Genomic DNA, 23,060 nt, shown 5'->3' on the forward strand with positions numbered 1-23,060 from the left:
AAATCTGACGGTATCGTTTGGGCCGGGCAGGGTCGGGCCACACGTCTTGGGTACGGGTCGGGTTTCATTTCAAGGCCCATGCAGACCTCTGTGGCGTATACTATCATAGTACCGTGAAAGCGAGTCAAGACCAGCCACCTGTCTCAGCCAGTGCAGTTGTACCAAAGTGGCAGCACAAGCTCTGATGACAACAGCTTATTCATAATTGGCCAGACTCACGTGACAACGGCGATGTGTGTTTCATGGGCCAAGTTAGGATGGAATACTACCCATACTACTTCGGTCATATCAGTCTAATGCAGATATAGTAATATTATAGTAGTATGTCATTACTAAAGGGTTTAAACTGAAACCTTCAGTTTTGCTTGACTCTCACTAATCAGTGTTTTTAAAACAATACCATTTATGTAATCTTAAATATCACTTTTATTCTAAAAAAAACAATTCAAAAAACTGGACTCCTTTATTGGTATTAAAATGTTATAGGGTTATATCAAACTTTCTTGTTCACACCGCTAGCACTGTATTAAAGCACATAGCTTATTCAAATGAATAGTGTTTCTGATATTATATGTAAAATTCAAGCGTGTGTCTATCTGAACTTTTATCACACCCACTTTGTATGCAATAAAGAAGGCAAACATTGCGTGAACTACTGTGACTGATGTAGGTTCAGCACACAATGGGAAGTGCAAAGTTTCTGGCTTGAAGGTCTCTTTTCAACTCATTCCCCGACCTCAACTAGCAAGTCTAACCGACTGATTGAACACACCTGATGATATTAATGGGAATCTGCATGAAAGCTTACCAGAGGTTTTGGCCTTGTTTGGGCACAGTGGCCTCAATGCAATTCTCAGGCACTGGCACCACCTGCTGGCCATTTTCATTAGAAGTGCTAGCTATGCTGCCCTCATCCTCTTTCTCTCCATCTGAGAAGACAAAGAAAGGACACTTTGTTTATTTTTATTTTTTTACACACGCAGCATTTCTTGTACATTTAATAGTATTTTGATATTTCGAGGTCATGTATGAACAGGACCCGCTGTCTCTACAGGGAATTTTAAAAATCCTTGTATTGATTCCATGTGTGAACCGTCATAACATTAACAGTTCAAATGTAAAAGATCAGTCATGCTCTGACACAAGAAGAGTTTCAGTCAATTGCTAAATGTTTTTAAAAGATGACTTAATTCTTCCATGCCATTGACTTCTAGCCTGTGATGTGGGAGTCGAAAATCTATTATCCTGAATAAATGCACCAGACATAAACAACACTGTAGAACCTGTGCATTCATCTTGAAATATATTTAGACCTGGCAATTTTTCTCAAACTAGTAATAGTCTAATTTCTAGCAAGTGACATTTGAACTGTATTTTGATAGTGCCGTGTAAATGTTAGCAATACATAAATAAAAAGCGCATACTTAAATATAGAATGCAGAAAACCATTGGCTTGTGTGAATAACAGATATGGTATTTTTACCAGAACAGTTAGTCTGTCAATTTTTCAGGTTTTACATGTGAAAGTGGCTAGTATTTAAACTGTGTGCTCAATTATCAAAGCATGTTAAAGAAGTATTTCACCCCAAAAATTCTCTCATTTACTCACCTTTATGCCATCTCAGACCCGTATGATTTTGTTCTGCAGAACAAAAATGAAGATATTTTAATGGAGATTTGATGCGTTTATATCCATATTTTGCAAGTCAATGTGGTCCAAAACTTTCAAGCTCCAGAAAGGACAAAGGCAGCATAAAGGTAATCCATGTGACTCGAGTGGTTAAACCATATCTTCTGAAGCTAAATGATCGATTTTAGGTGACATACAGACCAAAACTCCCTTTTCACTATAGCCAAATGGGTCTTCACAGACAACATTATGCAATCAGTTATTAAATAATTTTTCAGATCAACTGATTAATTGTCAGAATAAATCGATATTGACAGCCCTATGAAATTCATAATAAATATTCACTCAGTATATATATTATCATTATTTAATATTAATACTGTTTTTATAGTTATTATGATAATTAACCATAATTCAGCAAATAGGAAATAGAAATTCATAGATGTGTTTTGAAATATTTGGTGCATGTGCAAAAATATTTGCGTGTACAGAAATAAATGAAACATGTAAACATTTAGTCACACATTTTCAATTGATATTTCTCACTCATAGTTTTAAATGAATATATCACATCTGGTCATGCAGACACATACAGTCTAGTGAACAAGTTTAAATATTTCAACGCATCCGAAGCTCAAATCGGATCCGAAAACGTTGCATCCGGAGATGGTCGGAGACCCCTCACTCAGTAGCCATTCGTCTTTCCATTGGAAATTAATGACTACTGGTCTAACGTCTGTCGGATGCAGTGAAAAGGCAGCTTTAAAGCTCGATTACACTTCCACCTGCTTGACACATGTGCAGAGTGCTGACGGAAGCACAACGAAGTGTAATCCGGTTGTATCGCTTTAGAACACAAGGATTAAACCACTCGAGTTGGTATGGATTACCTTTATGCTGCCTTAATGCCCTTTCTGGAGCATGAAAATTTTGGATCACATTGCCATTGATTTCATATGGCCCCATATTTACATAAATGACGATGAAATTATGACATTTAGAAAACATCCATGGATAGACTACCTTCGGTTTCCTCTTTCTTCATCTCTTCCCGTTTCTTGCCCTCCTCCTCTGTCTGCACAGGTTGCTCCTCAGGAGGAAGAGTGAAAGTGTAGTCTATACTCTCATGTACCCAGCCCTTCTCAATATACAGTCCAGGAACCACATCAGAGAACAGCCAGTACCTACAGAAAACAGTAGTCTTCAAAATTGTTATATAATACAGAGATCACTGTATATCCAACTTAAAACATGAATTGATGTTAGCGGGTTTGAAATGTGCAGTTACCGGTTGTGATTGCGGTCTGTACCCAATGGCACTCTTCTCATGACCAGCTTTGCTTTAGAGATGCCTTCGTGAAAGGCTCTTTCTGCCGCCACATTCTGCCTCCTGATTCTCTCCTCCTCTGCCTCCTTCTCCATACGCTCTGCAGGAGACACCACATGTCACTCAAGGAAGACTGACATAACCCTATTATCATTGGCTTCAAAACTTTGAAATAAATGACTTGATTACCAATATACCAGAGATTTCAAGTAATATTCTATGTAGGGCTGTGTTCAAAATATCGATACATTGATACATCGTCATGTTCTCCTTGTCGATGGTATCGATGCACCAGGGTCCGTCTCGATATAAGGAGTGACAATTGACATGTCGTTGGTTAGAAGAAAAAAAATAAAAAATAAAAACGCACACTTAAAAGGTTCACATTTTATGCTTTGTTTTTTTAGAAACAGACTAACTAATAGCAAATGGTGCACCTATCTAATTTGCGGTTTGAGATGTTCAATGCTGTTCTGCCATTCATTAACTCAGCACAAGCGCTTCTCACAGAACATGCATGTGAAGGGTTTTCTCTCCTCTGTGTCAGTGCTTTACAAACAGTTTTTATCTTTGTGTGCGCTGCAAATTACTTTAAATACAGTGGCTCGCATTTAACATGACAACTAATCCTAATGCGCAAGTTTTAAACACACTGATGCCCAGATGCTTGCGGTTCACCTTTGTTATGGTGGCATGCAAAAATCAATCCTGAAGAAACATCACCTGACCCTTGAAAAAAAGCTGTCGAACAAAAGCGAAAATGTTTAGAATCCTTTCTGATTCATTGCATGTTTCGCCGCTCGCTTGCAACGTAGATGGTGAATACACTGCAAATGAGCAACGCAACAAAACTAAATCACTCTCATTCTAATCAAGGCATAAATAAGCTTCATTGTTAATGAGAGCATTCACGAGTGTACAGAACTTTGTTTGGAGCGTCAGTGTCAAGACTTTTTTGCCCCGCAGCTGCTATTTGTAGATTTACATTTTTCACAAATCGCACAAACTCAGATCGCAAATGGCTGTTTTTAATTTCCAAAAGGCAACCGGTGAGGCCAAATATGATCTAACGATGATCTTACAGCATGAAGATCCTTATTATAGATCTAAGGGAATTAATGGGCAGTCTCGTCACCACATTGCTTACTGAACGCAGTGCCAGTTTAAATCGGCTGTTAAAGATTAAATATTGAACGTCATTATTAATTTAAGAGGACACATATTGCATGTATTTTGTGCCACCTTTCTCAGGCTTTAAAGGTGTGTTAAACGTGTGAGGATGTGTACAGTATCAACCCGTTACAGGTCACACAGGCATATTGATACAGGTAAAAACTGGTTGTGTCAATAGTTCAGAAAAAACCTACATGTGTTCAAAACTATAGATAGCCCTTTAAAATAACTTTTATTAGGCTTACCATTAACAAACATTACAATATTTAATGCTTAAAGAAAACTGGAACGTACCTCATAACCACCATTAAATCTGCTACTCTGAAGAACCAGGCAGTTGCCTACTTTGTGATGTCATGGTAATTTAATATTTTAAATCAACATTAATAAAATCAAGAAAGGAATCAAGGGCAATCATTGAAAATTATGCTTTGTCAATCATGCAGCCCTACTGGCAAGTAAAATTTATATTCACAAGCCACTGTGGCTAGTTGTCAAAAAATTTAGTTTCATACCCTGCACTCAACCGAAGTGTGGAAAATGCCAAAGATCTGCAGTAGAGGCATCACAGATTTCACATGCGAGGGCGATTTCAACTAACTATATTAAGAAAATGCAATTAGTGCAGGCCAATGCAGTGTTTCTCAACTGGTGGTTCATGCTCGGATTGGGTCACGGACAGCAGGGAAGAACACAGCAGGGTTCTTCCTCCATTAAAATTTTTCTGCAGCCCAAGCGAAATTTCAAGCAGCCGAGGCAAATCTAATGATATTCATATCGCATTTATAAGCTAAATATGCTTCACATCTGAAAATGCAATGCGATTTAAGCCTGGTTTTCGCATGAGCCACCACAGAACCACTTGAACCAATGATCTGCTCTGCTCCAACCGATCTCTGGAGCATTCACGTCAACCGAGCTTCCCTAGATATCACGCCACAGACCACAACACTGACCCATTTTAATTTGTGATTTTTTGTTTTTGTGCATGCGCCAAAATAAAGGTTTTCAAATTAAATTCAAATGAGTCAATTTTATAATAGTAACAGTAACTGGTATTTTCAAAAATGTGATAGTTCACATTTCTAAATGTTTCAAGGCTAATATTTTCTCATTACAAAAATACTATTTACTATACTATTATTATTAAAAAAAATTTAAAAGACTAGCTACATTGACCTAACCACAATAATGAAGAGCCATCCATGATCTTAAAAAAAAAAAAAAAAAAAAAAAAAAAAAAGTTGCATCCGACTACTCTTCCGCCAGTTAGCATGTGAAGTCTCTCCATGAAGAATTCAATATCTACGCATTGTATCACGTATTTGGGCGTGAAGCCTCCACACTTGCTATGTCTCCGTGGCAACGCGCTCAACAAGCCACGTGATAAGATGCGCGGGTTGATGGTCTCAGACGCAGAGGCAACTGGGCTTCATCCTCACTACGAGATCACGAGGACTTAAAAGCGCACTGGGAATTGGACATTCCAAATTGGGTGAAAAAAAAATATATATATATTATAGATCTGCATGGCAAACGAACACACACACAGAGGGCTCCCAGAACTGTGTGACGCACTGTCGCTCCCAGACATGAGAATAGTTCTTCTAGAGCGTTTTGTCATGTTATGTTTTGTTATGCTCTAAACCACAAGTATTTTATTACTAAAAGAATCACAATGGCTAAAATTTTTCTGTCAGTGAAAATGTTGTTCTTTTGAACACACTGTTGTCAGGATGCTAAAACAAATAGAGATTTGATGGTTCCACAGTATTTACACTTTTCAGCAGGGACTGAAAACAAAATTATTTTAATTTTGTTTCATTCAGAGCAGAAACTGTATTTGTTTTCTGTATTTCTTTCAGAATGGTAACTGGTTAGACCAAAATAAAAGAACAGGTAATAAGGTTCTTTTTAAAATTACAGTACTCGTGTTAAGGGTGATTAACCAATTGCATATTTCAAATATATATTCTGGCCATCTAAAATCAATAACCTAAATCAGGGGTCTTCTACCATTTTCAGGCAAAGGACTCTTTGGTGGGTAGAGGGAGCCAGGTCCCCATTACATATTGTATAAAATTGAGTGTTGCGTTTTATGCCAATAAAAACATGGATGGTAGATTACCATATTATTGTATGTACATATACTTCATGATGTTTCCATTGCAAAGCCATTGAAATAATAATTAAATGCTGCCCTGCTGAAAAGACCAGCTAAATACAGCATAAGCTGGTTGGCTGGTTTTAGCTGGTCTCCCAGCCTGACCAGCTAAAAAGTGTTCAAACCCCTCTGAAACCTGCTAACTGACCGGCCTGGGCAACCAGCTAGACAGACAGAAAACAGACAGACCCTGTCCATGCAGAATAAAACAACTTTTATAAGGTTACTAAAATGGAGTCTTCATCTTATGAGAGTGATCAATTTTATACATATATTTTAAAATTACTGTTGATTTCATTGAGTAAACATTTGTAATGAGGAAAACAATGACTGAGTGCACCTTTAATTATGCTGATTTGAGAGTTACCGTCTTGTGTATACATGGACCCTGTATGCCATCTTGATAATCTCAGTGGTAACTATTTATTTACGCCAGTCAAGTAAGCTATTGTTCTGAAAGCAGGCTGTCATCTGCTCAACCGCACAGCACGACCAACGCAAAGCAGACACGTTTACTCATGCGACCCTCCACTGCAGCGCTGCTGAACCTGATGTCTGTCACGCACTGAGCAGCTTATGCTGAGTGGAGCGCACGTGAAGGGTTTGTTCGGGCTGCGCGCTTCTGCTGAGTAGTGCTGTTTAGTCACACTAAGACACAAAAACACTAAAATCACATACTGATTTAATAAACAACATTGTGGTAAAACAGAAGGGAGCACATCCTCATTGCTCGTCTCTTTAGCTGTAATAAGCCATATGAAACCAAACATGATCATAAAAGGCCTAAATAAAAAGTATGGATAATTTAATTGTAATTACAGATCTGTTCCTCAATCAAACCCTGCAGCATCAAATCTGTATTTATGCAGTTATATATAGTAATTACATACAGAAACCTTAAAAGGTCTTCAGCATGTCTAGGAAGGCTACATCCACAACGTGCAATTAGAAATGTGTGATGCAGCGGTTTCCTTTAAAATCAAAGCACATGCGTATCCATGTTCAACTAGAAAGATACATTTTTTTCAGGCAACAGGAAGTGATATAATTCCTATAAATTTACTGTAATAAACCCTTTGGTTTCATGACAATGAAATTAACCGATTATTAGCATTTATAAAATTCCATTTTAACTCTGGAACAATTGAAAGGGACTTTGTTCATTTTTGATTACCTTCTGCAAAACAATAGTTTGTTTTCAGTTTTCGTTCCTTAAACGGCTTTTAATTCCTGCTTTCAGGGGAATCAACTCACAGATTTTGTCACTTTTGTAAAATTGAATCTTACCTTTGTTTAGTCTTTCTTGCTCTTCTTTTTCTTTCTTGGCTTGAATGGACATTAAGCGTCTGCTTTTCACTGTGCTGATCATGTCCTCAGTCTCAGGTTCCACTTTTACCTTTGGTGTTTCTTTCTGTGTTTCTTTATTCACGTTTGTCTCTTTCTTCTTGTCCGCCTTCACTGGTCCATCTCCACTTCCATCTGCCTTCGCCTCTGTCTGCTCTTTGCGTTTCTGCTTCTCCGCCTTTCTACGGTCATTGGCCTCTTTGAGTAAGGCAAGTCGTTCCTTCCACAGCTCGGCTGATCGCTGCTGCATGGCATCGACATGGTCCTCCACCGAATAGGTCATGAGGATACGATGACAAAGCGCCACCAGCAGGCTGACCTTCTCCTGAGGGGTAAGCTCAAACACCTCTGATGTCTCAAGCTTCTCCAAGAACTCGCTGCTCACCACGTCATCGTAGCCGCCACCGGGTGGCCAGTCATCTGAGCTGCAGGCGCTTTCTTCACCTTCATGCGCATCTGACGGTCGCAAGCACAGGCGCACCAACTCGGATACGGAGTGCATTGTTAACGGGATCTCAGATAATGGCACGTCTAATTCACTGTATCCTTCTGCTAACTCATCTTGCAGCAGCGTTTGAAGCAGCACCACCAGAACACGGTTCAAGTAGAGGAAGCCTGCTTTCTCTCCTGCTATTGCTTCCGTTAGAGCAACGGAGGTGATTGGATACTGGTCATCTGGCATCAACAGGCCAGCAAAACAATGAAGGAAGTCTGTCACCATGGCAATGTCGCCAAAGAGGGCATTGGGCATCCCTTCAGGCAAGTCGCACAAACGGAATGCTGGCAGACTCTTGCCTTCAATCTCCTGGTCTTCATAACGGCGCGACATCTCCCGTTTCATCTGCATCTCCTTCTCCCTTCGCTCTTTTGCTTTCTCGCGATGTTTCTGTTTAATTTCTTGCCGCCTCTCATCTTCACTCATGAGGGCCCAGCGCTGTTTCTGCTCCAGAAACTCCCAGCGCTTCTGCACAATCTCTTTGAGCTCCTCTGGTAGTCGGTTGCGATCTTCTGCAGAGAGTGTTTTTGCTGCCTTTGATACCAGTGAGGACAGAGTGGTCTTCTTGTCCTCCTTGCCTTTATTTTCCTTGTAAAAGCGAAGGAGATGCAAAGCCATAGGCGGCAGAGCTTTGCCCAGCTTGGGGGTTCCAGCGCTTGAACTCTGTGCTCGCTTTTTTGGGCTCTCTGAAGCAGACGGGCTTTTGGCAAGATCCAAAAGGGTCATCTGCTTCATTTTAGGTTTCTTGGAGCTTCCAGAGCCTTTCTCCTCTTTTTTGTAGGCCTTCTGGCTATTAAGAGTCTTGGCAACTCCACTCTTGCGACTCCTTTTGGCATCGGTGGGTTTCTTGTCTCCCTGCTTTTTGCTAGATTTTGGTGTGCCGAGGATGTTGTTGTCCTCAGATTTCTTGGATGTACCAGAGTTTTTAATTTTTAAAGGGGATCCATTAACTTTCTTTGCCTGAATAAAAAAAACAAAAACAAAAAAAACATCCAAAACAGAAAAAATGGATGTGTTCCCAGGTAATCAATATGTTCAAAATGGGCAACAGGTCCCATTAAAGAACATGAGATTTCAAATCAGCCATTCAATTTTTATGTTGTCACATACCTGCATATGTCCCCAGAGGGTTGGGCTGAGTGGTATGTTCTGAGAGTCTTTTTTCTTTTTCTTCTTTTCCACTTTTATATTGACTCCCTCTCTGTCTGTTCCCGACTCCACAGTCTTTTGCTTCTTATTGGGTTTACCTTCTGGTGAGCTCATGCTTTTCCTCTTAGATGAAGGATGCTCTGCCAAAAACTAAACAGACCAAGAAATTAAGCTTTTTCTTTTAACAAATCACTTCTTATTGGTGTTATATGTATATATCTTTCCAAAGCATCAAATGTTTGAACTCTACCTTGTGTGGGTCCAGTAAAAAGTCACTAAATTTGCTTGGCAGGTTAAACTTTTTCACCAGTTCATCCTCCACCACCCAGGGGGCACTCTCTCCTGTGCCCAACCTCACTGCGTAGTGTCTGATGAAGTAGCGCATGATTTCTTTGTTGGGTGGCCGCTCGGTTCGGAACAGGCTGTCTGCTGGGACGTCACTGATGACTTTGTCTTCATTGAGAAGTCTGACGTCGTACTTGTGGGGCAAAAATTTGGGCATCACCCATTTCTTCTTCTCTTCTTTCGTACTGGTGGGGAGTTTTCTGGGTGAGCGGCGAGCCCGATCAGCTACAGTCAAAACATACAGTCAAAAATAAACTTTAACAAAAGGTATCCAAGTAAAAACCTCAAAGTCAGATATTTAAAGGATTATGATATCAGGAAAAGACAGTGCCAATTTTTGTCTCCAAAACCAGCTAAACAAACTCTTTGATTTCAATTTATGAATCATGGTTTTAAACTGCAATGTAAAAATTATAACCTGACCCTTTTTTAATTGATTTACTTAAGAACCTACTAAAGAAAAAACAGCATATATCATCTAGCGACAAGTCACAACATTTACTCTGCTGAAAATGAAGACCAGCCGAAACTCACAGAGACTCTCTCTCCTGCTCTCCTCCTCTTTGGACTGCAGTTCCTTCTTCAGGTTCTCCTGACTGGCATTTTCTTTATCACTGGATGGAGAATCACAAGCTCCTTTCATCTTTTTCTCTGCATGTTCCTCAGGCAGGGTCTCAAGCGGATGAATCTTTACTATTTTCACATGCAAAGTCTTATCCTGGCCAACCTTACAGAGAAGAAAAGAAAAATGAAAATCAGCCATTTCAGAACAAAAGAGAGAAACAATTTACACTTTTTTCTTTTTTTTGGAGAAAACTCAGTCCAGGTTCATACCAGAAAGTCGCACTCCTCATCTACAGCATATTTGGTGAGAATCTCCACCCAGACCAGGTCCACTAACTTATCAAGAGATACTGTGTTATGATGCACAATCTCCAGAACTGGCTTCTCGAACCAAGCTGGATACTCCTCCTGCAGTCTACAGAAAAAATAATAATAAAAAAAAATAAATCCATTATGCCAAGTATGTAAGGCCATTGTAAACAAGCATAATATACACTTACTTTGAATTTGGAAATTTAGTTAGGGCGGGACACAATGAAGGGCCCATTCTTTTATTTAAAGGGCCAATAGCCTTTAGTTTACATTACAGCCTGGCAAAATCAGGATTTGCTACTTGCTATTGGTAGTTGTGTCTCATTGGAAGAGGGACATTCTAATTCTAAAGAGCATTTCATTGGACAAAAACTTGTATATGCCCTGTGAACAAGATTCATCATAATTTAAACTTTCAGCAGTTTTTGGCATCAACTTTTATGTAGTACACTAGCATATAGAAGGCTTTATAAAGTCCAATCTTAAATTTCATTTTATGACATTTTACTTTTAATTACATAATGTTCAAAGTTAAAACTAAAACAGGCTTAAGTTTTCATTAGAATGCCTCCATTCTATATAGTTTTAATCATCCTTAAAACTGCACACCCAAATAAAATGAGTTTTTTTTTATGTTTAATAATAGTAGGAGTGTAAAAATGCTTCCATGTGATGAAAATTCGACACCGATTATGGAATTTAAAAGGCCGTCTTAGATTATGCGCGGTTTCACAACAAATGCAGAGCGCAGGACTGAAGCAGCAAGCAAGCTTGTTTATTCTATACTGAGTTTCATAACTGCGGTGATGCTGCATCTTCGCCACTATTGTAGATGTTAGTGCAACATTTATAAAAAAAAATTTATTTTAAAAAACAGGACCTGTAGTATTAACTGAATATAGGCTACTAAATATAAGCCTAATTTTTTGAAACATTAACAGGCCTATCTTCTCCATTGACAATAGTAGTAATAATTTCTAAACAGGCCTATGTTAACTCATTACGTAACACAGGGCTGAAAAATACATTAATGCAATGATTAACAGTACAAGTAATTTTGTTGTGCTTCAGTTATTTCTTGCAAACCCTGTTTTACCATGGCACACCCAGACGTTTGTGGCTACACAACTGGTGTCCAGAAATGAAATAAAACATCTCACGCTCTCAGAATTTTGGCAGCTCTCTTCAACGCCAGCAGAGGGAGACGATGAACACATGCTCCAATTATGAACAGTAAAAAATAGCATCAACACTGACCCTTACAGTGCCTGAGACACACAAACATAACACTCTTTATGGTCTGCACTGCCCACTGTTGTCCGAGTGTGCATGCGTCTGGTTACATAAGCAGCTTAAGAGATGGCCTGAATTATCCCTTTCTCTTATTCTCTCTCTCACACACATACAATCTGCTGGTGCATCAGTTGAGCAGGTCACAGGTTTAATCCTTTTGTTTTTACAATTTAGAAGAAAATTTTCTCTACATTAGATTCTTGTAAGACTCATTCAGTACATGTACTACGCCCACTACATTTTGTGACACAGAACAAACATTCAGGTCACTAAACACTTAGACTGGGGCCTTATAAATAAAGGCTAAAGGATACTGTCATTGCTCTGAGATTGTTTGGTCATTCATACATTCATTCTCTTGTTTTTGTTACTTACAACTCGGTGACCTCCTGCTCCTCTTCCCAGGCCTCCTTGTGTGTGAGCTGGCTGCTGCCTGTGCTTTTGCACGTCCATATCCTCTCTCCATACCGTAGTAATCGAGCTTCATACTCTCTGAGCAGGACAGTTAAGGACAAACCCACTTCAATAGAAAAGTTACAATATTTTGCACTAAAAAATGTCCAACAAGACGCACTAAAGTATCAAGCACACTTCTAAGGAATAGCTGATCTGAAGAGAGCCGTTGTCCGTCTTCTATGAGAGAGAGCCTAATTTATAATGAATGCGTGCGTGTAGCACAGCAGCCCAATAATTAAAGGGCCCGCTGCTGCAGCGGTCTCCACATATTTTCATATTTAAATATGTAATTAAGAGCAGTTTCAGGGAAAACAGGGTCAAATATGAATTTCACTGTAGATCTTGTATAATACAGACACAGGATAGAGTAAAACCAATTGAGAGATTTAATAAATTCATGTTTTTCAATTTAAATCTAATTATTAAAGGGATAGTTGACCCAATAATGAAAATTCTCTCATCATTTACTCACCCTCATGCCATCCCAGATGTGTATAACTTTCTTTCTTCAGCAGAACACAAATGAAGATTTTAAGAAGAATTTTTCAGCTCTGTAGGGCCATACAATGCAAGTGAATGGTGGCCAGAACTTTCAAGCTCTAAAAATAAACCACATTAATGCAGCATAAAAAAAGAATTCCATAAGACTCCAGTGGTTAAAACAATACCTTCTGATGTGATCCAGGTGGTGTTAGGTGAGAACAGACAAAAAATTGTACAAATTTTTACTGTACATCTTGCCATTGCAGTCTCTAGGCACAATCGTGATTTCATGCTCGATTACACTTCCTTATACTCGATACACGCGCAGAGCGCTAGGAAGGGTAATCAAGCCTGAAATCATGATCGGCAAGGAGACTGTACAGCAGGGACACACCGATGTGGAACTGCCCAACATATGCATAGTACGAATATGTAATGTTTTATCATATACAGTAACAAATGTAAAACGTGAATTCTTTCAATGAGGCTCTCAAAAATGTTGGCCTGTGTTCAACAGATCCCATTTATGGTTAATGAAAATGATTTTAGAAATGTAAAAAAGCTTTTGTACCTCTTTGTAAATTTTTTTTTAATTATTATTATTTTATCCCCTTTTCTCCCAATTTTGGAATGCCCAATTCCCACTATTTAGTAGGTCCTCGTGGTGGCACGGTTACTCACCTCAATCCGGGTGGCGGAGGACATGTCTCAGTTGCCTCCGCTTCGGAGACAGTCAATCCGCACATTTTATCACATGGCCCACTGTGCATGACACTGCGGAGACTCACAGCATGTGGAGACTCATGCTACTCTCCACGATCCACACACAACTTACCACGCCCCCCCATTGAGAGCGAGAACCACTAATCACAACCACGAGGAGGTTACCCCATGTGACTCTACCCTCCCTAGCAACCGGGCCAATTTGGTTGCTTAGGAGACCTGGCTGGAGTCACTCAGCACACCCTGGATTTGAACTCGCGGCTCCAGGGGTGGTAGTCAGCGTCAATACTCCCTGAGCTATCCAGGCCCCCCTCTTTGTACATTTTTAAAGCATAACTCTGAAATAAAACAGTGATCTGATGACAAAATAAGGTAAGTGCCAAAATATCAGTATCAGTCTGTTTTGTTTTTTGTATCAGCCGATACAGAACTGTATTTGGCACCCAAAACCGACTGGATCGCTTCAGTAGACATGAATTAAACCACTGGAGTCGTATGGAATACTTTTATGCTGCCTTTGTGCTTTTTGAAGCTTTAAAGTTCTGGCCACCATTCTCTTGCATTGTATGGACCTACAGAGCAGAGATGTTCTTCTTAAAATCTTCATTTGTGTTCTGCAGAAGAAAGAAATTCATACACATCTGGGATGGCAAGAGAGTGAGTAAATGATGAGAGAATTTTCATTTTAGGTTAAATATTCTTTTACATGTATCTGGGCTGATTTTGCACAGTTCATTAAATTAAAAAGTAAATCTGCCCTAACATAATGCTTTTTTCCATAGCGACTTAAATAGCATTCAAGCAATTAATTTGATCAGTACACGCTGTACTTGGGAGTCGAACCCCTGACCATGACGTTGCTAGCGCTATGCTCAAAACAAGTGTGTGCACGGAAAAAAGAAAGGCAAATCAGGTAGAGTAAATGACAGCAGACTTCACATTTTGTAAGTAACCGTCGCCAGCAAAGTTCAAACCCCACCCTCCAAAAGCCATGTTAGCCAATGCGATGTCAGCGAACCGGAACGTACAAAATGATTGACAGGTAAGAAAGTTTCTCATTGGCTAAAAAGGTCGGGCTGCACCTCTGACACTTTTTTTTTTTTTTTTTGCTTGTTACAGACAGACACCTACAGGATATGAACATCTAGAAATGTGTCTGGACTATATCTACATACAAGAGAAGCGTGTTCCAGGTCAAAACCTTTGCGAATGATGCATTGAAGGCAGAAATCACAGTCATGACAGTGCACGTGGGTGCTGATGCCCTAAAGTTAGGCTTTACTCGTTCTGTCAATCATGACCAGACTCACGTGGTGCGCAGAGAACATCTCGCGCGCAAATGACCTCGCGCAGAAAAATCCTTCTGGTTTCTCCTCAATCCACCTGCAGCTTGAGCTAAAACTATTCACAACCAAAGCCACACACTCCAAGCATGCTATAAAGCAACAATTACAGACCCTAATGCTACAGCTGACACTGTACAGGAGCATCACACACGTCCTTATGTACTCGAGCTGTAAGTGAGCGTTACACAAGCTTGAGTCATGGCAGTTTGGATTGGAAACTGTTTAGCCAGACGTCATCCAAAAAGACTGTGCGTCCTGATGCTAGCCTGCTAACATTAGCGCGCTTTAAAAAACATAGAGAAAGAGTATTCGCATACAACCCTTCAACAACATACCTTTCAGCATGCTTCATCACTCAAAATACAAGCAAAAAACAACATTCATGTCTGTTTTAGAGTTTGACCTCGCGTAATATGAGCGTCATGGTCACCTTTAGCCGGTTAGCGTTACAGTAAGATGAAAATAAACGCGTAAATGCACAGCGTTCCCACAACACGACCCGTGTGGAAATAACAGACCGAGACTCGTGCAAATGTTTGTGTTTGATGAGTGTAACGCGATGGTGAAGGTAGTGATAAAGGATACTCTTTGTTCCTGAAGGCCTCTTTAGTGTGCTCGATGATGAACACCTCCTCTCCAGGGCCCGGCGGCTCCGACAGCGGCTTAGCCAACGGGTACGGCTTCCGACCCAGCAACGGTGCCATTTTGGGCAACTGCTGCTGCGGTCACGGATGTGTCAGTAAAGTACCGAAAGAACCCGTCTCTGTCTCAGCTTGGACTGAATATCCCGCGAAATCTGCGCGTGTTGACGGCGTAGCGTCGGGGCTTGACTTCTTTATGAAGCGCGTGAAAACAAAACGCAAATAAAAACAACGGCTTTTTAGGTCAGTTACATCTCCTCGGTAAGATCCGCTGGTTCCGGAGAGCCGGTGGGGTCATGGTGATCTGGCTGTAGGAGTGTTTTGTAAGGAGTGAACGGAAGCTCCTGAGTGCCGGAGACGAAAGCGCGAAACGCGGCGGAGGCGGTCCGTCAGAGCGGGTATGGCGGGCTTTCATAAAACCGCTCTGGTCCGTGTTGCGGTCGAATATCCAGGCCAGAACGACGTCCCACTCCCTTGTCCGCCGCGACTGTAAACCGCGTAGATACTGTTTTGCGGTGCGTGTTGATTACATAAACAAGAGTGTTTATAGCTGATTGAAAAATGGCGGGAGTTCCTGCTACACCGGCAACATTTCGTACAACCTCAAAACTCTGTTACCCCAGTAGCAGGCAGCGTCTCAAGGACAAGCCCCGCCCACTGATAGCAGATATTGGTTATTAAAAAACTACGACACAGAATGGGGTATTTTATTGGTCGATTGAACTGTCAGTCAAACATACTCCACCTTTTGTCAAAGCAATATCCCTTCCTCAAAAATATAAGGAGTGTTTGGAAGCATGATTTGAGGTCAGTTTTGTGGTAAATTCGTAGGGAACTTCCAAATGACAGTGTGCCGTCTGATTGATGTTCTTCAGTATTAATAAAGTACATTTTTAGTTTCATAAAGGTCAGAATATATATGGCCAAATGATCTGCGTTCACCTGAAAGGGGCAGAGACAATAGAGAGTGCACAGGACACTTTTGTTCCAATTAAAGAGACAGTCTTGAACAAACTGTTCACACGTGGTTCATTGAAGAGCCAATGTACACAGATTCTCAGTTAAAAGAAGCTGAAATTCCCCATTCTTTGTTTAGGGCACACATGTAATGATATATCATTGTTCGAAGCATTTAACTTAAACTAAAAAGATTCAGTTGAAACCTAATTAAAAATACCCATAACTTTCATATGTAGAATATCCATTTTTTAATTTGTAGAATACTCAGTGTGTTTATCTGCACGTTCTTAGACCGAGTACATAAGCCGACAACATGTGTTCATGTAAACTCCATAAACGGCTTTCCTTTATTGGTGTAAAGTCATATACTGCTTAAGAATAAACCAATCGACACGGGTAGCTTTTTGCCCATTACCCTGATTTCGTGTTGCATGGAAACACCTTTACCGGCGTTCGTAAGCCCAAAGTATTCTTCGGTCAGACGTGAATGCTAGGCGTCTGCGTACAGGACACGTGACGCAAATTTAGTCATCAACAGAGTGCTCAAGCACTAAACGTGTGGCCCAATTTTTCTGAAAGCGCAGAATGTTCATGCACCAATTATTTGCAGTAATTAGTGGGTCCACAAGGTGGCAACACTCACAGTTGAGCCGTTGCTGTCACGAAGAAGCACTAGAAGATGTTGTCGCCACTAAACATAAGGAGAAAAAGGTGGAAACAATAACAGTGGATGTGCACGTCAAGAGCACAGGTGTGAAGAGGTCAGGAGATGCCTGAATTTGTATAACTCGAGTCTTAAGGAATATAAAGACACTTTTATGGGTCTAAACTCTTGAAGATAAATAGTCCAGTCTCTCATACCAGTCATAGCGCGCATGCGCCAACCGTCTAGCTATGTATTTGCGCAGAGTCAAATAAAGTATACTTTGAAAGGCTTGCGTTCCAACTGTACGCAGACGCTAAAGGCCAAAGTATACTTTGGTTGTCTGTGTTGCTGATAGCTCTGCGCATATTATGCATGATGCAAATTTCATGTCAGCACAGTCCGCGCAAACTACTGGACTACTGGTCTGTGTGCGGCCCAGACTTTCTCGACACGTGGACAGTTCTCATCTGTGCGCATAGTCAGCACGTCACAAAGCAGTTGTAGTGGGCATGTGTCAAATACTTTCGAATTCGCTTGTGGTCAGAACAGTATACTTTGAAAGGCAACGTGGTTGACCAGGTGCAATCCAATCCGGAACATACAAAAACTAAGTATATCCGAGCCTTAAGCACTTGCGTCAAAACCGAAGTATACTTTGGGCTTTACCGGCTTATCCAATGTACGCAAGTGTTGTGTCGCATGCCTCTTCACGGTTTGATGTCAAAAGCAGAGAATAACTCAATCATTTCAAATATCATGTAAACGTGTTTTCTTTGTCAGGCTTTTTTTTTTATAAGTTGATTTTGGGAGTTATCAGGGTATTGATATACAAGTAAATGGACTTATTACCTACCAACATACACCAAAATATGAGAAATGTGAGAAAAGCCATATAAATCCAAAGTGATTTTATTTCTGCCAGTTCTTTAAAGAAGCCCAGGTTCATTTTAGCCATGCAACACTATATGGATCATACAAAAATATTTTTTTAGTATTTAAAAAATACTTCAAATACAATTGAAAGTGGAAACCTTTATAGTTAAAATACAATCTGTGAGTGACTTTACAATATATAAAAGATTCCTTTTATAATATAAAGTTCAGTGATTGGATGCAGCACAATGAAAAGCAACAGACAAATAAAGAAAACAAAAGAACAACTGCATGCATTGAAGTGTTTTTTCTTTTTTTTTTTTTTTACGATAAAGAGATATCTCTAAAAAAGAGATACAAATATTAGTATACTCTTAAGAGACACTTAAAAAAAGTCATTAAAATGAAAATAAATCTTGAACTAATGAACAGCAAACTACTGTCTACCAAGTTTTACTCCATGCATAACACGTGTTATAATGATAAAGATCTTTCTCATAGATTGAGAAAGATGCATTTTACAATTTACAAATTGCTTTACCTTCATAAGAAAATACCTGAAAAATAGCAAGTAAAATCTTGTTATGGACAAACATTGCAAGCTTATTTGTTGATCATATAAAGGCATCTTTCATGAGTTTGGCCGGTTGTACAAACGTCTCTTAATGTGTTTAGTCTCGGCTGAAAATTTCATGAAACATTTGACCTGCGTTGTTAATATTGTGGTGCTAACTCAGTTTTGTTCAGTGCAGACTCTTTTAAGCGGTGGGGCTCCAACCACCTCCTCATCCTCCTATAAAAAACAATAATGTCATACATGGCATGAGTTAAATCATTGGTGCTTTGCAAAACACAAACCAGTTTTGCATAATACCAATCTAATATCTATTTGAATTCATCCAAAGCAGCAGATGAGTATTTGTATGAAGATAGCTGGAATGATACCTGAGCAGACAGAGATAACATATCTTCTTTAATTAGAGTTGGGGGCTCATCTGTGACCTCACTGCTGGACGATGACGGCTCTAAATAGGGGGTTTCATCATGAGAAGCAAAGAATACAAGTATACATGTCAAATGAACCCTTTAATGCATACCTCAGGTCTTTAGTGAACCAGGACCTCATTACACCACCTATGCCTCATCGATTTTTTGAGTTTTTGCCCCTACACCTTAAGTATTCCTTAAACTTTCTCTTCCGAATAGAGTAAAAAAAAAAAAAAAAAGGCAAAATTGCCACAAAAAAAAAATACTAATAAAAAATAAAAATAATAATGTATAACTGCTTAATTACCAAAAGTGTATAGGGTCATTAAAGACCCAAGATATGTAACAGTGTCAGGGTTTTTTGCCCTTGCTTAAATCATATTTTTATGATTATTTCATATCTATATAAGTTTACTATCACAGGATATATATTTATTTGTTTGTTACAAGAGAAATTAGTACTATATTCCTACAAATGACTACTATATTGCGTAGATTTTTTGTGTGATAATGGTGAATTATCTGTATCCCATATGCATGTACACATACATATTATACATGCTATTTCTTACTAAAGGTTGCGCTGTTGTTTCAGTGATTGGCTTGATTTGCATTTGACATTGACATTTGACAAAGAAGCAACCTGGAAGTAAACTATAGCAAGTAAAACACATGAACAGTATGATATGACTATTGTCATTTAGGTATACTACTGAAATTATGAAAGATATGAAATATATATATACATTGGCGGCCAAAAGTTTTTAATAATGTACAGATTTTGCTCTTATGGAAAGAAATTGCTACTTTTATTCATCAAAGTGGCATTCAACTGATCACAATGTATAGTCAGGACATTAATAACATGAATAATTACTATTACAATTTGAAAAAAAAATTTCAGAACTTCTTAAACTACTTCAAAGAGTTCTCATCAAAAAATCCTCCATGTGCAGCAATGACAGCTTTGCAGATCCTTGACATTCTAGCTGTCAGTTTGTCCAGATACTCAGGTGACATTTCACCCCACGCTTCCTGTAGCACTTGCCATAGATGTGGCTTGTCGGGCACTTCCCACTCAGCTTACAGTCTAGCTGATCCCACAAAAGCTCAATGGGGTTAAGATCCATAAAACTCTTTTCCAATTATCTGTTGTTCAATGTCTGTGTTTCTTTGCCCACTCTAACATTTTCTTTTTGTTTTGCTGTTTCAAAAGTGTTTTTTTCTTTGCAGTTCTTCCCATAAGGCCTGCACCCCTGAGTCTTCTCTTTACTGTTGAAGTTGTCAGCTGAGGACATGTGAGGCATCTACTTCTCAAACTAGAGACTCTGATGTACTTATCCTCTTGTTTAGTTGTACATCTGGCCCTCCACATCTCTTTCTGTCCTTGTTAGAGCCAGTTGTCCTTTGTCTTTGAAGACTGTAGTGTACACCTTTGTATGAAATCTTCAGGGTTTTTTTTGGCAATTTCAAGCATTGTATAGCCTTCATTCCTCAAAACAATGATTGACTGATGTGTTTCTAGAGAAAGCTGTTTCTTTTTTGCCATTTTTGAACTAATATTGACCTTAAGACATGCCAGTCTATTGCATAATGTGGCAACTCAAAAACAAACACAAAGACAACGTTAAGCTTCATTTAATGAACCAAATAGCTTTCAACTGTGTTTGATATAATGGCAAGTGATTTCTAGTACCAAATTAGCAATTTAGCATGATGATTCAAGGATAAGGTAGTGATGACTGCTGGAAATGGGGCCTGTCTAGATTTGATCAAAAATTACTTTTTTCAAATAGTGATGGTGTTGTTTTTTACACCAGTAATGTCCTGACTATACTTTGTGATCAGTTGAATGCCATTTTTGTGAATTAAAGTACCAATTTCCTTCCATAAGAGCAAAATCTGTACATTATTCCAAACTTTTGGCCACCAGTATATATATATATATATATATTATATATATTAGAAAATATAAGAAAAAATATCAGCATCTATTCTATTATTTTCTAATTGTCTTGAAAATGTTTTGAAAATTTGACACTATCTGGGCATTTTGTAGATCCATTTGTGATAGATGTAAATGCCAGGTCTCTAAAGACCTGAGTATGTAATAATTTTTGGTTAAAAACACCCATGCATTTAAGGGTTAATAATGGACAAAATACTACTGTTAAATACTGATTTTATATTCATTTATCATTACCAAAACTGCAGAGAAAAGATTTAATATTTTATGTTTTAAAGTATTACAAAATACAAAAATCATCATTGAACGTAATTACAGATACAGGGAGGGATGTGCTTAATTGTCATGAAAATGACATTGCAATGACAAAATTGCATTAACAATCCTAAAATATGCTCTTTTCCATGCAAAAGATAGCTTCTTATTTGATTTAATTGATTTTGGGGTGAAATGGGCCTGTATATGTTTTCATGAGATTCATTATGAGAGTTTTGATATAGAGCATGTCTCTGTAATGTGATTATTCTGTTTTTGTTTAAGCTACTCTAATGCTTTTGAGTGAGCTCATTATGGGTGTTAGATTTCACCCCTTATAAAACATCCCCTGAATGATAACACATTTGCACTTCCTCTGAATATCAATACTGGTATATTTACCCTGTCAATATTACACAGATACAAAATTAACAAAGTCTACTCTTAATTGATGGTTGCCCAAACTTTGACCTGTAATGAACTATATGAGGATGTAATAGTTGCAGAAAAGCTATTAGATGTCTCACCTCTCTCGGCTTCCATAGACTCCTGTCCCAGAGTGGGTGGCTGAGAATCCTCTGTGCGGAAGTAAGGTACATGGGACGGGCTCACTGCCTCACTGACATGCTGTGGACTGGAGTTGCCACTGCTGTCCACTTTTGTATTAGACTGATAGGCATCCGAAAGGAAACTCTGGTTACTGTTGTCATCTGTTTATGAAAACAAATACATAGAAAAATATATTCGTGGGCAGTCTCATGAAGAAACTATGAAAATGTTGTTTCAATACTTCAAACATAACCAAATCACTTTTTGTCAAGAACAAAGGCTGTAATTAAAGTAACTAGAGCATAACAAAAGAGCCAATAGTTGCATTACTTTAAATAGGGGATGCTCAGAATTGTTTACAGAAGAAATATCAAGCTTTATTGTGTCTTACATAAACATAAACCTGTTAAGTCTTGTATTACCCTGAAAATCCAGTAGCACTGAACGAGCATTTTCCAATACTACATCTGTAGGAAAGCCCTTTAATTCCCTCACCGCAGTACCTGACCCTTTGGGTTTATATATCTGAAAAAGAGAGAAAGCCATTCTGAACAAGCACGTTAGTATTGGACGTCTGTTTGTGATCTGTGATGTCTTTATTAATTCACACACCTGTTTTGTCTCTGTAACAGGCACCCATTTGAATATCCGAAGAGATGTGTCTCCCACTGTAACCCACTTTTTTTCCCTATCGGAGAACAAAAATCATACAGGAGAATCTCACCAAAACATGTGTGGTCACATTTCTCCTCATAATAAAAAAAGAAGTTACATTTTTCATAAAGAAAATGAAGATTGATTTTAGGACCATTAAGATTTTGTGCATTATTGTGACTTTTTGTTCAGGAAAATTAAGCACAACCCCAGTGGGGATAGACAGTTGGAATTAAGAATAAAATGTAAATTTGTACACATCCATACTGTAAAAATCAGACATTCTAAACATGTCGCTCGACGAAACCTTTTATACAGTTTTACCACTGAAAGATCCCCATTGCCATGTCCAAGACACGCCCACGCGCTATATATAGTGAAGCTCATTGGTTGCCTCGCGTGTCTGTCATGTCATTAAATGACGTCACTCACCACGCCAACGCAGAAGAAAAGAGACTTGTCTCCTGGCTTCTTCAAACGGGCTACTTACCACCGCCGGACCCTTTCAATTGCCGCCATTACTTTTTTGATATCATCTTTAGCTCGGCTGCGTGTCTCTGCTCGCACGGACCGCCCGGACATTTTAATGGGTTTTATTCGTTTGTCAAGATCTGTTCTTGCCTTCCTCCGTCCGCGACTTGATCTCGTGCTCGTCCTCGCGAGACTTTATAACGCGCCAATGGCACTGCCTTTCTGTATTATTCACTGCCGCAGTATTATTTAT

The 23,060-nt window shown here is 39.1% G+C and overlaps 2 protein-coding genes across 2 annotated transcripts in view; both read right to left on the minus strand.

The window, feature by feature from the left end:
* The window catches only part of LOC127455674 (tyrosine-protein kinase BAZ1B-like), a 43,403-nt gene extending 27,350 nt beyond the window's left edge, over window positions 1-16,053 (minus strand). The window contains exons 1-11 of the mRNA XM_051723704.1: window positions 15,391-16,053; window positions 12,173-12,289; window positions 10,463-10,607; window positions 10,163-10,355; window positions 9,534-9,853; window positions 9,245-9,433; window positions 7,582-9,094; window positions 2,919-3,057; window positions 2,654-2,814; window positions 1,610-1,642; window positions 809-929 (exon numbers count right to left, since the gene is read on the minus strand). Coding sequence (XP_051579664.1) covers window positions 809-929; window positions 1,610-1,642; window positions 2,654-2,814; window positions 2,919-3,057; window positions 7,582-9,094; window positions 9,245-9,433; window positions 9,534-9,853; window positions 10,163-10,355; window positions 10,463-10,607; window positions 12,173-12,289; window positions 15,391-15,509 — 3,050 coding nt within the window. The 5' untranslated portion in view covers window positions 15,510-16,053. The remainder of the gene's footprint in view (window positions 1-808; window positions 930-1,609; window positions 1,643-2,653; window positions 2,815-2,918; window positions 3,058-7,581; window positions 9,095-9,244; window positions 9,434-9,533; window positions 9,854-10,162; window positions 10,356-10,462; window positions 10,608-12,172; window positions 12,290-15,390) is intronic.
* Window positions 16,054-17,945: 1,892 nt separating this feature from the next.
* bcl7bb (BAF chromatin remodeling complex subunit BCL7B b) lies at window positions 17,946-23,006 on the minus strand. The gene is made up of 6 exons (XM_051724357.1): window positions 22,827-23,006; window positions 22,295-22,370; window positions 22,105-22,207; window positions 21,661-21,843; window positions 18,871-18,950; window positions 17,946-18,718 (listed from the first exon to the last, which is right to left on the minus strand). Exons 1-6 carry the CDS (start codon window positions 22,916-22,918, stop codon window positions 18,659-18,661), a joined length of 594 nt encoding a protein of 197 aa, XP_051580317.1. The 5' UTR covers window positions 22,919-23,006; the 3' UTR covers window positions 17,946-18,658.
* Between the last annotated feature and the right edge of the window lie 54 nt (window positions 23,007-23,060).

The sequence above is a fragment of the Myxocyprinus asiaticus genome, chromosome 18 (genome assembly GCF_019703515.2).
Source record: "Myxocyprinus asiaticus isolate MX2 ecotype Aquarium Trade chromosome 18, UBuf_Myxa_2, whole genome shotgun sequence".
Lineage (NCBI taxonomy): Eukaryota > Metazoa > Chordata > Actinopteri > Cypriniformes > Catostomidae > Myxocyprinus > Myxocyprinus asiaticus.